General features: G+C 39.7%; 1 protein-coding gene across 1 annotated transcript in view; it reads right to left on the bottom strand.

Moving 5' to 3' along the window:
* Positions 1–18,743, bottom strand: part of p3h2 (prolyl 3-hydroxylase 2) — a 50,526-nt gene that overhangs the window by 13,863 nt on the left and 17,920 nt on the right. Inside the window, exons 2-3 of the mRNA XM_044044384.1 lie at positions 1,324–1,476; positions 484–673 (exon numbers count right to left, since the gene is read on the bottom strand). Coding sequence (XP_043900319.1) covers positions 484–673; positions 1,324–1,476 — 343 coding nt within the window. The remainder of the gene's footprint in view (positions 1–483; positions 674–1,323; positions 1,477–18,743) is intronic.

Below are 18,743 nucleotides of genomic sequence, written 5' to 3'. Positions count from 1 at the left end.
CAGCTCTCATACAAACAGAAACTCAACTCTGACATGTTGTTTGGGGTATTTACTCCTTCTTCGTTACATACAAAGAGAGTGTAAATGCCTTAAATAATAAACACCTGATTATCCCAACAAGTTAACCAATGACAAAGTTTATCTGAGGGAAGACCTCAGTAGTGATATACCTTCAAACAATGAGATTGATGTTATTTATTTTTAGGCATTAGGCAACATTTACAACAATCTTTAAATCTATATATCTAACACAGGATTTACCAGTAACATTAATTAAGGTTCCACTCCAGTATTAACAGAGCTGTGTTATTGTTCAAGTGTTTTCTGTTTTCTAAACAACAAAAAAACTGCATACATATTTTCTGGATGTGTTCCAGTTAAGTAAAATAGAAATAATCCTCTATTGTTGTTATAGCATTGCTAAAACAATAAATCTAATTCTGCACAATAATTGACTGCCTTCTTGTCAGGTCTTGATCTTACCTGATATGACTTCATGGAGGCTGTAACGATAGCGGAGGTGATCTTGGTCCTCAAATTTCTGTGGTCCTTGACAGAGAGCCCGACAGTCCACATCAGCTTTATAGTACTCCACCAGAGCCTCCTCAAACAGAGTGATGGCACCCAAATAGTCGCCCGTGTCATACAACCTCACTGCTTCTGCAAAGGAGCGCTGTGGATGGAAGAGAGATGGAAAATACCATAAGTTAATCTGCAGACACAGAGGTTTTTTACAAATCCTTTATTGCACATGTAACATGTTTTTAAGAATCTACAGAGGCCAGAAAACAGTTGACAGAGAGGAAAGGAATCATATGTATATATTAATGTCTTCAGAGACAATTTGTACACCAGCTGCATGCAGAAACAAAATACAGAACAGCTAGAACACAGATACAGTTGCAGATGATCTATTCAAGGTTTCTCTTGTCTTGTAGAGGATCATACTAAGAGGAATAGTTTCACTTTAAGGCAAAGAGAAAAACAAGAGCTATAGACAAGCGAGAAGCAGACAAAACAATGCAAAACTCTCACTCAGGGCTGAAACACAACAGATCTAAATGAACTAACCGAGTTTCCAGTCATTAAACTGCAAGGTCCATTTATACAAAGAGGCCTTCATATAATGAAAGCATCTGTACTTTTCCCCTTTTGGAAAAAAATGAAGGAGGAAAAACCTAAAATTACTAAACAGACCTTTTGGCACAGGCTGAAAACGGTGGCAACATGTCATTTACTGTATGTAGCATTAGCTTTATAAGAGGCCTGACAAAGAGCAGTTTATCTGTGTTAAAACTGGCCAATTCAGATTTCTGGGCTTACCTGGTGAGGCCGGGCTTCTTGGTCTACAAAATAGTTTTCATCCACATCTTGCTGGTTTTTGTACTGCTCCAGGTTCTGACCCATCTCCACATGTTCTGGATTAGCCAGGAAAAAGGTATGAGCTGCCGCTGCTGCCTTTTCAGGTAACTTCAACTAAAGAGAGACAGGAGAAGGAGAGAGAGAGATGTGAATACCAGAACTTTATATACCAGAAAGTTGTCACTACTCCTAGAACTGGTAAAAGCCTTAAAAATGAAACAAACAAAGCTGATAAAGTTAGTTTACTGACTTGGTTAAAAGTGTTTGCTTTTATCTCTAATGTAGCATCAGTGTGGTTTTCCTGTTCTATCAATCTCTCACTAAAATGTCAAACCAGACTTTCAGCTTTAACAGATGATAGGAAAGAAAAACAGACAATTTGCTGACATGTCTCTAAAGCCATTCCTGCAGGAAGTTTAAACTCGCCAACATTCGAGTGTTTGTGAAAAATGGATTCTCGGTCGGTAAGTAATTTGGACTGAAATTGGTTCATCAGACCTGAGCAAAAATGACAAGATTTATGGGGACAGAATGTTCCCATGCACATCGGGTCACTGGAAGAGCTTTCACTCATAATTACAGCTAATGTGATGGATGATGTCACTGAGTTCAATACTTGGGGGAGTAGAAGAATAAAATAATCTCGACAGGAATGCCTGTTGACTTCTTGAGAAATGCATCTCACACAGTCACAAGAGGAAAAGGAGTCTACTGTTGATAGTTACAGAATAGATAAGAAGAATACTGACGATGTTAATGCACAACATCATCATCAGTAAGTGACACTAAGTAAACTGCAGACCAGTTCCTGTGTCAGTGACTTCAGGGTTTGAAGAGTAAAAGTAACAGCTGTCATATCTCAGCTGGTTTGTTGTTCAACAAACCAAAACAGAAAAAGTTCATGCAGATAAAGTATTGAATCTTGTGGATTAAAATCCTCAACATGCTTCTATTGTTAAGTTTTATTTAAACAAAAAAAGTATTAGTGTATGTTCAAGTGTAAATAGTCTATATTCATATAGCACTCTAATCTTGATGACACATCTGCTTTACACTTCAGTTGTTTCTCATTCACTCACACATTCATGCACATAGCGCATCTATGTGCAGCGCTTTTTTCTGTCACACACCTATTAAACCCATTCACATGCATGACGGTCATTGCCATATAAAACAGCAGAGCCAGCGATCGAACCCACAGCCTAACTGTAATTCTTAGACTGTTTTTCTTTTTGTGGAGTGTGTAAACTTCATTGAGACATTAATCTTCTCAGATCAAACTATTTATAGGAAAGAAAGATCATATTAACTTACATTTAAAGCATCTGGAAGAGAAAAGAGTTTCAATATTATGTTACTGTTGATGATAACTTTGAAACTGTTACCAAGGAGGTTGTGTTTTATCCTGTGTTTATCTTTGAATAGCATATACCAAACACTAAAAAACTGATTTTGATTAAAAAGAAATTTCTTGGGATACAGTTTATGGCCATATGAAATCCCAGTGATATTTTGAAATGTTTGCATGATTAATTAAAACCACATTGATGAAATAAAATCATAGTCCAACAACCTGGACTCCATGATGTCGACTCAGCACAAAGCCAAAATAATGACCGCATCCTACTGTACCTCAAAGCAGATCAGCTCAGATGTTGTCCTTTCACATCAAAAGCAGGTAAATCTATTTGGTAGTACGCAACACACAACCCTTGTGGGTTAGCCACAAAAACTCTCTTCAGAGATAAAGATTCCAGATGTCTGCTTTAAGATACTAAAACATGCAATGTTGCAACACACCTGCTTCCATTGAGGTAAGATCATAATCATGCTCAAGCCTCAACATTGTCCGGTTGCACAAAAGCCTGAGTTGAATCCAGCTCATTGCACACAAACTCATAAAGCACAGTTTGCTCTTCTCCTCTACATTCTCTGCAGCACTGAGACTAAGACCATCAAAGAGGTGAAGAATTGAGTCAGATATAAAGGAGGGGAATCAGGATACTTGTAAAAGAACAAGAGAGTTGAAAGCAGTTAAACAGTGCCTTCACTAACGTGAATCATTAGATATCTAAGCATGAACGCCACAGATTCATGTACACCTTCTTGCTCCCAGCTGGTGTGAAGCTAAAATAGATCTCAGTGTTTATAAAGCCTCTCTCCTGATTGTTGAAAAGGTCAACCTGACCTATTTGCCAAAAACATTCCTAGCTTCAACACTTCAACAAAACAAACCAAAAGAAACTTTAAATGCGGGAAAAAAACGGAAGAAGCGGTGATTTGTGGTGTTTACACAAATTGATACAATAGAACCTTGTATTTGCTATGGGAAAGGATATTTATTCCTGCAAAGCTGCACAATGCTGTGAAAAAACAAAAACGGATCTGCTGTGATAAAAGAAGCTGAAATTCTTCTTCCCACAATCAACCCACTTCTTTCTGAAAAGTCCCTGCTCTGTCACACAAAACTGACTCTCTTTCATGTGGCAGCAGAAAGGCAGGAGGGGAAAGAGCCTGGCTGGACATGCTTGGATACACCAGAAGGCCCAAAGACTGAGGTGGGGGAGAATGCACTCCCGGTCAGGTCACCTGCACAGAGCCAGCATGACACACCCAGCATTACAAACCAGCCGACTCATGCTGGCTTTCTTGTGAATTCTTGTTTGCTCCACTACATGTCCAATGAAGTATTACATTTGAGATATCACATTTAAAAACAGTGATAATGTGATAACGCATCATCATATTGGGTGGAGTGGCTCAGTGGTTAAGACCGGTACCCTGTGTGCAAAAAGACATCATGGTCGCAATTTCGACTCCACCCCTGGCTGATTGTAATCAATTCCATTGTAAGTCGCTTTGGATAAAAGCGTCTGCTAAATGACATGTAATGTAATGTAATGTAATGTAATGTAATGTCATATAGCCTCCTTCCGATCAACTGAACATCATTTATTGTCTTTGTCTACATGAAACAGGTAATCAGAAATGTTTGTCACACTTTGTCAAAATTAACTTCTGGATGAACCAATCTAAATTTTCGTGCATGTTTTTGAGAAAAAGTAAAAAAGTTTCAATTTACATATATAAACAATCAGCCATTTTTTTTTAAATGTCACTTATCAGTCTGCTGCTATATCACATCAAACAACATAGCAAAAAAAGATGTGGAAATCATTTTAAAAGGTTTTCTTACACAAATTAATTTTATTTTTGCACAGCAAAAGCGTAAATGGAATGGATTAATCTGATGAAACCAGTTGAAGTGTATCTAGGGGTGAATTTTTTTTCCCCTCAAACTGATGGTGCAACCTCTTGCACACACCGCACCGCTCCCTTATGATCCCTCTGCTGCTGCTGCTGCTGCATTCCTCAGTCTCTCTAAGATAATTCAGGGAGAACATTCTCCTCTGACAATATTGTTGAATTTTCTGGATCTGATACTCATCTGTTGATACACTATACTGTACTTTGTCTGGATTAAACAGATGAGATCACACAGGCTGAGGAGAAAGGAGGTAAAGGAGAAGTTGCAGCATGCACTCTCCTTCTCCTCCAGTGCTGGCTGCTCTCAGTCCACTGTGAAGGACCTGGCTTTGTCCAGAAGGTCAGATGGAGGAGGAGTGAAGAGGGGTAGGTGGTGATGGTACTCCATACACATACATACACCAAACCAGCACATGTAGCTGTGTTCAGAAATGAGGAACCCACAGTCTGTACAGTGGGTTGCCTTGTAGGTTCCCTGTATTTTCCCTCCTTAATTGTGAGGTTTCAAGTTTGTGTTTTTTTATTTCAAACATACACAGTATCATGACTGTGCAATTTTAAAAATAATCCCTTGTTGAGAAACAACTGGATCTGGAGAAAAAAAACCCCAGATCTTTCTGGAGTGTTGTTCTCTTATTTCAAATTCTTAAATGTGAATATTCTTGATTTCTTGCCTTCTCTACAATAGTAAATTGAATATCTTTGGTAATTTGAGAATGTTTTTTTTGTAGTTTGAGACACTAAACTACTTGGTAAGATTAATCAATGATAAAAATGATTGTAAATTGCAGTCTTAATCTACTGTTTGTTCAGGCCATACACCTGAAAACGTACGCATGTTCACACACCGACACACAAGCACTGTGCACACACCTGCTGATGGAAACAAATTGTCTACTTTGAAGTTAGATGATAAAATGCAGAAAATAATCTTAACAAGAAACAGCAAAGGCAATAAATTAAGAGATTTCAGCCGGATGACGAAGTGGAACTGATAGCAAAAAGAAAAATGCAAAGGTGTTCACTCCATTGTTTCCAGTTGAGACGAAAACTCAAACCTTTAGCATTTTACGGACTTAAAAACTCCAGACTAGTTTGGACACAAGTAATAGATGTGACAAAATGAATGTGTTTTAAAACTAAAACATATTAGACTAGCCCCCTGGTAGATTTATAGCACCCCTGCTCACACATACAAAAGGGTCACTAGTATTTTATGGAGACAGATAATTCAAAACAGAGGATTTCAGAGAGTCTGAGTACTCTATCAAAATTGTCAAAAAAAAAAGAAAAAAAAAAAGAAGAAGCTTGGAGCTTCTGAATACAAAACACATGCTCATAAGTCAACACAAGCAGAGAGAAATGTTTTAAACACCTTGTCAGCAAAAATCAAGCATCAGATGAGATTGTCATAATGGTAAATGCTGTAATGGAAAACAGAAAATAGTCCACGTCGCTGCATGTCCGCACAGTGACACTATATATTTCCACATACTAGTAAACAGTTGCGCTTCCATTCACACTAAAAAAAGTAAATCAAAAATCAATCTAGCATTCTGCACATGAGTACTCATCTCACAATATTATTACTATTCCAGCAGCAACAATTTGATGCCCGAGGTTTGCCCTCATATCCATGACTTTGTATACTTTGAGCGATGGGTTGTACATGTGTGGATACTGGCAAACTGTCCATGGTCACCATCTTCTTTGCTGTCTCTGTGGACCAAAACACCAGACTGCATACAGTCCCCGAGGTCTGTGGAGGAGCTCACAGTGGTCTGTATAAGGTTTGTGCGGCAGGACATCATTTACTGTACATCACATGGACGATAGCAGACTTCTGCGAACATGCGTATGTACTAAGTACGACCTGGGTCAAAGAGAGGTAAACATTTTACAAGAAAGACCCCTGAAACTGAAGTCTGTCTATCATAAGCCGATGTTTCTCTGTGGATAAAATATTGGTGTGGCGGAATGCCCCAAAAGATATCACCTTTTCCAGGATTTATAAATCACAGCAGCACTAAAACTCTGCCTTGATGAAAAGCAGGTCTTTGAACACATTCTGAAGTGTATATCTTGTACCACAGGAGCACCTGTAGAAATGAATAAAAGTGCCTCTCAGTCTGAGCCCTGGGTTTGCCCTCCTCACTGAAGAGCAACCTGTGTCCGAGCTGCTGGACCTCCCTGCCAAGTGTTCTTGATGTTGGCACTGAGTAGTGCCAAGCCAAATGTACATTTGCATGCCATTCTCCTCTGGGCCTCTTGCTTGATTCCCACGTACGTTAATGGGCCTCGGCTGGCGCCACAGCTGTGGAGATGATGTAACAAAACACACGTATCTTAGCACCACAAGTAGACTCGGAGAGAGCAACACGGACGACTTGTCGGAGGAGATGCAACAAGAGGTCAGACCTGACAACCACGGTGTTGAATACTTGAGACACAAGCTTTTTGAAAGTTTCTTCAAGTTCCAAGAGGTTAGAAAACTCTAAAGTGTGAACAGAGTTTAGTGTTAAGGTTAAGAACCACTGCAATTCCACACATTCACCTGTGGAGGATGATAAATATAAAGCACACATGGTCTCTCAACAGTGTCTTTCAAATCGGGGTAATTTATTTTTTATTAAATACAGTGCAGAACATTTAAGTCAAACATGCATCCTGGAGAGTTAATATGCATTATGGTTCAAATTGAGTGCGTATACATTTTCTAGGACAGACAGGCCATTATAATTTGTGTTCATGCAACATTTGAGGAAGTTCTAAATTTCTTCGAAAAACTTTTGCAAAGTACTTTTGATATTGATAAAATCCATACTGGTGCTTTTAAGCACGATTTATCCACATATTTACACGGATGCGCTGTTTGTGAATGAGGCCCAGTAAACAGAGCTGACTGGCTCTGAGTGAGGTCCACACACTCTCTTAACAGTTGACGTAGGTGCAGGCCAATTGATTAATGAGAGGAGCTGCAGCAATGTATAAATATGAAACACATAATGTGTATTTTAATGAAGCCTGTAAATGGACATAGGTATGGATACAAAATCAACAACCTCCCTGCAGTACAGTACAGTCTTACACCACCTAACACCAAAATACAGCCAATAATAGTTTAAGGGCCAGCAAGGAGGAGAACTTGTGTCTGCATCTGAAGGGTAATGTGATACAGCTGTTTAAGAATATACTGTCAGATTTACATAAACCTACATTACTCCAAGAGATACTGGGGAGATGTGTTTACATATTAGGAGACATAAACTAACGGATGATAAAGAGTGACCACATAACGGCAAAAAAAGTTTTAAACTAAACTTGAGGTTGTAAAAAGTCTTAAATGATAAGAATGAGAAAAAATAAGGTCCTTAATTTTAAGTATAGCTGAACACTTCCCTAACAGAAAGCGTTCAACTGCTGAGAGCTATTGTCATGCCTAATACTAGGTCTGAATTAACCCATTATTTTTTGCAAATCCCTATTTTAATGTAACAAGTATAACTGAATCAATATTTGTGTCATACGGTGAGGAAATTTGGAGCTTATTCTTCACAGCATGTTTAGCCACTGAACAACAAATATACCACATAATGTAGGTCTTTGATCCAGCAGCAAATTCTGAGTATAGATGTATTTAAAGAAGACCAAACAAAGACAAACATTTAAACTGTTCAGGTGAAACCTATGATAACAAAAGGACAGATGTTGTTATTTGAGTTGATTCAATAGATGGTGCAGAGACAATTCAGAACTGAATCCTCTTCAGAAATTGATTAAAGAAGTCTCCATACTCCATAAAAGCAGGTGGCAGTCGGGAAAAAAACACGAGACAAAGGTTGATAGTGTAATGTGTAATGTCACTGCTTCTGCTTTTGTGTCAACATGTAGAAAAAATGCTTCAAGCATGATGTCAATGTGAGCGATGTATTTCAGACGTACCGCTTCTTGCCAGTATCCATGTTGAATACTGGGAGGTAATGTCAGGTAGACTTCCTATTCCATGAGGTCTTTATGGTCTCAACCAGTTAAGTCCATTTAATTGACTAGTTTCAAGGTTGGGAAAACACATTAGGGGGCTGGCACTTGGATTTAAGCATCTGGTTGGAAAGAGGACTGAGACCATTTCGGAACACTTACAAATCATTAACAAATGGGATACACTGAGTTCAGAGGTGATTGGTCTGTGATAGCAAGGGAAGTGCTGCTTCCTCTAAAATTTCATAAAATAAATGGTCAGATATGTACTGTTGTATTTACATTTCATTACTAAAGGTTGGCTAGAACTCGATCCACTGTATGACTGGTGTTTATCACAGGTCGTCTGACGTGATTCTTTCCTCGTACATTCCTGCAGCACGACACATTACAACCAGTGTGTGTGTGCGTGTGTGTGTGCGTGTGTGGGGGAGGGGAGGCTGGTCTTTTTATGGCCAGCGATAGGTCTTGCAGCTATGCTGAGTGAAAGTATTGGCATCGATGCCTGGTATGAGGAACTCACCATTATAAATTAGTCTAAATGGCTAATTGCCTCTCCATGAAGCGAGCTACCCGCTTCCTTCCTCCCTGGTTGTTTCAAAGTGAGCACACAGTGAGGTCTTTGATTGATGATTCATGGAAATTCAGAAATTCTAGAGAGGTCTGGAAAAGAACTCACAACTCTACTTTCAGAATGTGGTAGGATGTGGCAAGATGGAGATGTAACATATACACAGACGTGTCAACACCTTTAAATATATAGTGGAAAATGGTGGTCATTATGTATGTGTGGTGCTAATTGGGGAGGAGAATGTCTCTTTAATTTCATTAACGTTGCATCTTTAATGGACAAAACCTGCTTCAGCACATGCTGACTCTATGCACGGACCACACGATATCTCAACTGTACACTAAGGTAAGGTATGAACGTTGCTCTGACTACTTTGCTTCATAATCTCTGCTAAACGAATCAGACAAGATTGATTTTTGATGTTTCTCTGCTGCTAAATAAAATACCACTTTCACACAAGAACTGAAGTGCAACACATTTCTGCTATGCTCATCAGGGAACCAACCAGCCACTGAGATTGTGCATTATATGCAATACGGCCCACACGTTAAGCACATGCTGTGGAAAAAAAGACGCATTTCCTCTTAGTGATGTCATGGGTAAAAGTTGTCCACCTGGATGTCCTCCCTCTCTCCCACCCTCTTTCATGCCCTCTCTGTCACACCCCCATCTTCCTCTCATCTGTGCTGCGCTGATGACGGCTCCACACAGTGGCTTCTTTCTGCCTGTCCTTCCTCCCTCCACCCTGGACCACAGCGTGTACCTTCTATAAGGTCATGTCAAAGGAATGTCTGAAAAGGCCTCAGTGATATTGCAGTTAAAAAGCCTCTTTCATTTCCCTGTGAAGTCACTGGAGGCATGACGAGCGTGGGATAGGCTCACCCTCATTACGTTCTTTCCCCGCCTTACATCCATCAGCTTTCCTAAAAACCGCTTGGCAAAACCTTGAATCAAAAATAAAACAGAGGTGGAATAATAATGCCACTGTGCACAGGAGCAAACCATGACTACAGCTCTGTGTGTGTGGCGTGCCTGAGCTGTGTGTTTGAAAACTGCTGGCTTTGATTATGCGGAAAAATGAGTGAACATACTTGACCGCAGTTGCCTGAACTCAATGAAAGCCCAGAATGTGGAACAGACGCTCATGATCCAGAATCTATTAGTTATGAAAACACAGTACACGTCCATTATGAGCTAATCTGGATCAGACAGCTTGAATGGAGGTGGCTGTTTGTACATCTGTGGCAGTGTCTGCCCCAAGGCTGACATCATTTGGCTGTAGAGTGGAACGACTGCTTCTATTAAATTCTCCATCTCCAGTGACAGTCCAGTGAAGCTTTGTGGGAGTTAATACAACCAGACTACACAACCTTACCCTCGAAGATATCCTGTGGCCACCCGACACACCTCCAGCTACCGTATCCTTAGTCAACCATCACACCCTTTCCCATGTCTGATCTCGCTTTCTGGCCAGTTCAAGGACACACAGGCGCAGCTTTGTGTGGAAACCTCAAAAACACAAGGTGTGTACATTTTAAGCAGCACAGACAGGGTGGAAAATCAGCTATAATGTCTTCCTCCTCCCAACACCTCTCTCATATTCCCTCCTGCTAAAAACACACACTCACTTTTCACTCACAGAAACATCTAAAAACAGGACTGGTTAGCCAATATCTTACTTTTTTTTTACAACTACTCTCTGATCCCACACTCCACCAGTTTCCAGTCACATAGAGGAACCCTATTTTAGACTGGAAAGACACACCAAGTGGTCACCAATACCTGAAATGTGGCTCACAGTAGTTTTGTCCTTGAAATTTAACCACTAGTTGAAAAAGAAAGTAGGGTCTATATTGTAGGTCTAACTGAGCTCATGCGTGGGATTCCTTATATACAGTACATGCAGTCAGGCTTTCCTCAGCCAACTCTCTTTACATTGCGGTTTACTAAATGTGAAACTTAGAAGAGACATATGCTATAACCCCAGTCTGTACCAGTATATAAGAAACACACACCTGAACAAGTCATTGACAACAATTTACATTCAGATATGTGTAGCCCAGAGAAGCATAATCATTTCAATAATGTCAAACATTTCATTTAACACCATTTGAGAAAGAATCTCTCAAATCCCTACAATGTCAAGAAGAGATAACATGACACCAACCACTTCAGAAATCTTGAAGGCCTTTCACTCCATTCTCATGTAAAGCAGAGATGAGATGAGGGGATTTTCCTGTCTTAGAGGAGCAGTATGTTTAAAGGAAACATTTATGGGCACGGTACTCAGAGGCAGGAGTCAAAGGTGAAACTTTCACATGAGCATGGCTACTCTTCCACAGAGGTTACAAAAACACCAGGCCATAAGACAATTGATTTCATTCTTGATTATACACGACAGATCAGTACACAACAAAATAAAGCGTACATCTGTGTGTGTAGCAGTGAGTAATTGTGCCCCAGCAGACAATGCAAGCATTCATCCAACCCTATTCCACCCGGTACAGTCTCCACATCTCCTGAGAGAAACAGCAAATGTATTTGTTCATGTTAAATGAATCTGGTGTTGCAGCAATGAGCAGACATAAGGCATTACACAATGCCCAAAACAGTCAACGTCAGCTGGTGAGAGATTTAGATCAGTAATATGTCAAATCTTAACTGGGGAATTATAAATTTGGAAACCATTGGAAGCTGTCAATTATGTGGAAAGTAACATAATTGATGTGTTTTGCAAGAAAGAGAGAACTCCAGAGCAACTTCCCATGTCACTGAAAAATGTTAATGAGTTCCAATCGGTCAGCTGTCAACACAGAAACAATCATCCTTCTTTCCCTTTAGATTAGTATCTGTCAGGTTCAAGTGTCCTGGAGGAGTATTTCCTATAGTCAAGATTCACAGTTTGGCCTCACTCTACGATGAGGTAATGGATCCACTTTATTCTTAAGTGAAACAATGACACAACAGTCCTGTTCATTGATTCATCACAGACTTGGACCATCAATCTAGCCACCACCCCCTAGAGTCTGGAAAAAGAAACCTCTGCAGGCGTACAACAGTTGTATGGAAAAGGACAAGTAATGGCCAGAAAAAAAAGCAAAAACAGTACAGTCTGCATAATTTAAGGATTACCTCAAGGAGAGAAGAATACATTACCTTCAATATTTTCCTACAGCTGCTGGTAGGCGATGTAACTAACCTATCAATACTCACAGCCAAGCATGGCAGATTAAATCACAGTCAGGAGTCACCAGAAGTCCATATATTCAACTTCCAACATTCTTTAATGGTCCTGTAATGCATCTATGCATAGACTATAAAATAAATCTCATCTCCCTATACACTAAACAGGAAGGATGGTGTGGAATTAAATATACAGTAACCAGCCACTTTATTAGGATATTGATCTTTTGAATGTGAACTGTCAAATGTGATCTGTCCTAAATTCATTGAATCGTGAGTGTGTGTGCGTATACACTCAACTGGAGGCAAAAAAGACTTGATTGTTCTGCACATGGATATATTTAATTATTTTGCTTTTCATCTTACCAGCTGTCGCTTAAACACAAAGTGTGACATCCAACGTCAGCTGAGATTGTTTAGCTTGTAATTTTAATTACAGAGGAAATCTAACAGCTCTTTGGAGACTGGCTTACGCTGCCTTCTCAGAAATCTAGGACAATAGTCGAGGGGCCTACTGCGTTGTATTTTCAATAAACAAATGTAAAACTGTGAAAACCACAACAGAGCCAACCAGTGTCGAGTTCATGGAGTAAAATACGAGGGTAAATGAATCATTGAGATATAAATTCAGGAAGGCCACTGAAATTAAATAAGAACAAAATGATGGGTATGAATTATACTGACATGCTAGAACCATTGTTGTGGATAGAACAAATTCTTAGAGATGATTGAGGTTTGAATTGAATATGTGCACATACTCACACATTTTAAACTCACCCACACAGAGATTTTACATACGACAGCAAACAATAACTCAGGCTTAACAGTCAAAGTCCTCTTTGTACATAAAGGGAAGACACAGAAGGCAAATAATTTTCAGGCGAATTGTCGAGAGAAAAGCTCACAAGACCTCATTTTAGATATTTTCTAAATCCGTCACCACTTCCCTCTGGGGTACAGTTAAAAACCTGACCATGCCGCTGTGTCAGGGGGTCGACACAGTGCCACATTTCATCTGGCTCTTTGCAAGTGCATGCTGTGATCTGGCATGTGTGAGAAAACTCAAAAACTGAGACTGTGCTGCATGTGTGAGTGGCTGTGTTAACTGGTGTCTGAGCGGATGGCCATAACTCTACACAAATGAATACACACAAACGAGGATGCTTGTTGAACAAGTTGAACCGTTTACCCCAAAGAGTCTAATTAGTGGCTCCTCCCCTGAAAATGGTTTTGTTTTCTTATCTACGGCTACATTCCCATGCTGTACACAGTGTGAAGTGTTTTACGAATAGACCATATTAAAAATGGACTTTGTCTTCTATGTCCCAACTGAAACCGAATATAAGAAATAAATAAGAATATACTGAATAGCCACTAGGTGACTACTACACTGTTTGGATGGCTGATTACTTTCTTCATTGAATCAACTGATTGCTTTCTTGATTGATTGTTTGGTCTAAAAAAAAACATCAGACATTTATGGAAAATCAATTATGAAGCACAAGGTGACATCATAAAACGTCTTGTTTGAATAAGAACTCCAAATATTTAATAGATTACACATCAGACAAAGAAATGCAGCAAATTCTTACATACATCTCATATAGCCATGTCTTCAGCTTCCTTGGTGCAGATAAACAGGAACCAAGCCAGAGTTAAATCTCTTTGTAGGCCTCTAAAGAGCTTTGTTCTCATTCATAAACACTATGTGGTCCTGCTGCTGCCGTCACATTACACAAATCTAGCATTCTTGACACACAGCATGAAGGCTGGAATTCAGGCCAAGCCAAACTGGACAAATAACAATTATTAGACATTGTGTGTCAAATCCATGAGCAGATGTGTTCCACCACAGTGAAAAAAACAAATCATCAGTTTGTGTTGCATGCTCTCAGATTTGCAGACAGGATAAACAAGTGAGCAATTTAAATAAGTAAGTGAGTAAACCAACAAGTCTGCACCCGTCTCTCTTCCTCTCTGTGGCTAAACCCAAAACTGACTATCTCTTCTGCCTTCAGTCTTTGATCAGACTGCACATGAGCCGCTGGACATGGCCCAGGTCAAGGGTTGTGTGGTTGCCAGGCTGATGACCCGATAGTGAGACGTCTTAGGTAACAGCATACCTCACATTCTAAAGCAGTGACTGAGAGGCAATTGATTTCAGATGACACACACACTTGAGGGGGCCACCTCAGTTCAGGGACATGTCAGGAAAAGTATGCTAGTCAAGACTGCACTAAAAAGACTAAGACCAGAATGTACTGTAAACCTTTAGGGACTGAGAATGAGTCGAGACAAAGACCAAGGCATGGCTTTAATACCGTTTATTGTATGTATAACTGTATATAGTGCAGTTGTGTTGGTCTTGACCAAGCAGTAACTGGATGTGATGTAAAATCCAAACTCCTATTATTAAAGCATCCAAATTACAATTTGGATGTTGATGTTTTGCGATCATAAGTTCAAAAGGCATCACCTGCAACCAGGCTCCTATTGGACAATAGCGGCTGTCACAATGGTGTCTGCTTGCCTGGATTTATTGTCTATTTTCCTCTAAACTGGAACATCATTTACAAGACTGTGATACTGAAGACCTGAAACTAGCTACTGAGACCATTGACTCCCCAACTGACATTGTAAGTCAAGTAAGATGTAGGCCTAGTGCCTTTCTTCCTAGTTGGTGTCAGAAAAAACCTGATTTGTGTCTGCTTTCGATAAAATACACTGCGTGTTGTACGGAAAGTGCAAATAATTGAACAGCTTGGCTGCACCATTGAATCAAGGCTGTGGCTTTGTACAACATGAATGAAACCGTAAGGAGTTGGGCACTGCTTGTTTTATCAGTGATGCTACTGACTCGCCTTTGCTGCCCAAACCTCAGAGTGATTGGCCAAGCACGTAGAGCACAAATGAAAGAATCCAGAAGTAGTAATGCGATATTATGGATGCAAACTGCAGTTAAACCCAACCAAACCAACCAACGAATCACATGCTGCATTTTTACATTAATAATGTTACAGAATCAGTGAATCCAATCATCGACATTAGGCAAGAAATAAAAACGTACAAGATTGAGGCTGTACAAATCTCTTAGACAATCAAAAACATAGCCATGGCAATAATATGTGGTTTTTCGTTGAGGTCTTAAAAACATGCTTCCAGCTAAGATTTCCATCCTTCTATATGAAAAGCTGTTTCCACTTCTACTCTGAATTGTTCTTTGTTAAAATTGTAACCTTTCCTTGCCTCCACTGTTGGGTGCAGACTAATGGAAACCAACTGAGTCCAAGTCTGTCCATTTGGTTTTCATTCCATGCCAAATTAAAGAAAGGGTAAAACTTGATGTCTCAGTGATTGGCCTATTTAGATAATCTGAGCTATCCTAAGCATAGAAACTAAGTCCAGGCTGGAAATGACAGCTAGGGAAAATGAGAATGGGGGTTGTAGGAGGAAGTTGGCGCAGATGTGGATTGTTTGTTTATAATCTATCTGTATGTCTTTTTATAACTTAGTTTACATTCTATTTCCTGCTGCAGCAGTCCCAGCATGGCCACACACAGAGACTCACTGTATTCTCACCTGTTTCTGTGTCTCACATTATGTGTGTCTGTATACTCTGCACAATAGACTCAACACAATGCACCTTTATGAGTGTGACTCAGAAATAATGTTGTTTTGTAGCCTTGTTTTGGAAGCATGAAAATACTGAAAATGTTAGTGTTTGTTCTTAGTGGCTATAAATCACAGAGAAAGAATAGCCGTAATCCAAAATAACACCAGCACCTGAGGCAATATCAGAGCACAGCAATTACCACCTAGATCTCCCTGCAAAAGATCTTATCACCAGTGGAAATAGAACCTGAAATGTCTCACAAAAAGACTTTTACAAAAACAATAAATATGACTGACTCCAGATATGATCAAACTGTTGATTGTTGTCTGATCAACGTTTTATAATTTTGATTTATTTTCCACACAAATATCAAAATTACATGCACAATATAATCAGTGAGAAAAGTTGCACAGTTTACAGCCACACACTGCTCTGTGCAGCAGTATTGACTGAAGCCGACGGCAATTTAAACTAAATGCTTACATCTGTGTAGCCATACGAGTTCAGCTCACCATCTTAGTTTCAATAACATTTGCAACTTAAGCACCTTAATCTTGCAGATATTTCCTGATCAACCTGAAAGTCCAATTTAATAGCCATCTGTTCAGCAATTGATTTCACTAAAAATCAACAGACTCTAAACCTGTCCAGGCTGTAACACACCTTTTGCCTTATGTGAGTTAAGACCACGTAGAAAATAAAACTGTAGATGATGGATGGATGGTTGCCCTCATTGTCTGGAGCTAACTAAACATCAAGGATGTTCTTCATTCAAATCTGCATTACTATAGAGATTTTGCAAGTTCTCCCTTTGTCTGTGTTTCTTCCCCAGTAACTATGGTTTCCTCCTCTAGTCTAAACACATGAAAGACTGGAATTAGGTTGATTAGAGACTAAATTGCCCCTAAGTCTGAGTACAAGAGTGAATGGTTGTTTATCACTGTATGTTGGCCCTGTAGGTCTCCTGTCTGCCTCTAACAGAAGGCTGTCTTCTGTGTGTGTGTGTGTGTGTTTGAAGATCAAAATGTCTAAACATTAATGGAAATCAATCCAGTTACTGTTGAGATAAATCAGTGTAAATCAAAATGTAAGACTATCATCAAATTGGTTAAATACAGTCTAAGTGTAAACTTGTAAACTGTTACTGCCCACGGACACTGAAGCAGAAACAAATCCACCTGCAGCATCAGCTTCCATTTGTTAAGTGTTTCTGTCTGTGTTATTTTTCTGAACACTTCCCACATCAGTGAATGACTGACAGCAGCTAATGCCATCACTATGAGCAACCCTGAAACATTTAAGAGGCTCAAGATCAAGAAAGAAAGTCAATGTGAGGTCAGTTTGGAATGGAAAAAGGTGGGAGAGATGTTTTTGTGGCTCATGTGTTCCACCTGCATCGACTTCCACGCCTTTGTGTGGGGCCTGCCATGTGTATATCTCAGGCGGGAGATTGTTTGAGTGTCTGTGAGCTCATGCATGAGTGTGTTGTATCCGCACGTCCACCCATGTGTGCTGCAATCACTTCTGCTGGTATTGAGGGCTTAAAGACTCTTCTGTCTAATTGAGCAGGGTAAGCAGAATAAACAGTGATGAGTGTTGACTTAAACACTCTCACATTGAAATTGTTGCCTGTTCAGTCCTCTCAACCTCCCCAGCAACGTATTCATAAGCAGATAGAGACGAGAAGAGTCCACTTTTTTTTCTGCCAAACAACACAACACAAACTAAGTGGATCTTTTCTTCCAAGAGTCCTGAACATTTAGACTCAGGCAGCTTGGACACTCTCTGTTACACTTATAAACTTATTTTCAGGACTGTGACTTTGGCAGGAAACGATGCCAGCTACCACTTAAAATATTTTACAGAGAGGCTTCTGGACCTCAGTAGCTTTTAAAGCCCTGGTGAATATTTTGAGATGTTTATTGGTTCTATGTCTGTAAATACAGAGCAAGGTGAGAGACTGAAATGTCTCACTTTCAGGTCTGGACACTGCACTGGTACACTACTGTGAGGAAGTGGTTTGGCAAAGATGTACAGACAGGAGGTCAGGAATTAGACGACTTCATTATACGAAGCACATTTTTTTCTTCCAGGTTCTAGCCTGCCAACATCTGTCTCTGTTTTACTAACACCTCTATCACAGAGACTGAATTATGAAATAGTCTGTATAATGTCTGAAAGCATAGCTGGTTGGAAACAAATTAAGACACACAAAAGGAAAACACAATGCAGATAAATATTTCAGAGGGTTTATGAACACTATAAGATGTGAGTGCACCACACTGGCCAGCGGAATCTGGGCTGAAATCAATGCTTTCCTACATGAAAATCCATCTCACCAACATGTGCACATTTTAAGTATGCTGAGTTAAGGAAGCTTTTCATGGGTCAAGTTTTGATTAGGCCCTACATTTTAGAGCTACGTACAAAGAGACCTCTGTGTCAGCTCTCAGAAAAACAATAGTAAAACTGATATGATAAAAAATTATTTAATAAATACTTCAGTTTCAAGTGTCCTTGCGTAAACTCTTCAGGCAGCCATTAAAAAATGAAACAGCTTGATGACTCAACAGAGGATCATTATTCCATAAGTGGGATTCTTTGAGGCTGAGGTAACAACCACTGTGAACACAACAGACCACATGATGGGAGAGTATAAAAAAAGTCCTCTGAAGCTAGTGACTGCATGACCTCAGCACATTCTCAGGCTGAATGAATAAATGTGTGTCTGTAGAAGCTTGATATAGATTCATTTTGAAACCTTCCAGA

Source organism: Solea senegalensis, linkage group LG14 (assembly GCF_019176455.1).
Source record: "Solea senegalensis isolate Sse05_10M linkage group LG14, IFAPA_SoseM_1, whole genome shotgun sequence".
Lineage (NCBI taxonomy): Eukaryota > Metazoa > Chordata > Actinopteri > Pleuronectiformes > Soleidae > Solea > Solea senegalensis.
The sequence above is the reverse complement of the archived record's forward strand: the minus strand, read 5'-3'. Positions and strand labels throughout refer to the sequence as shown.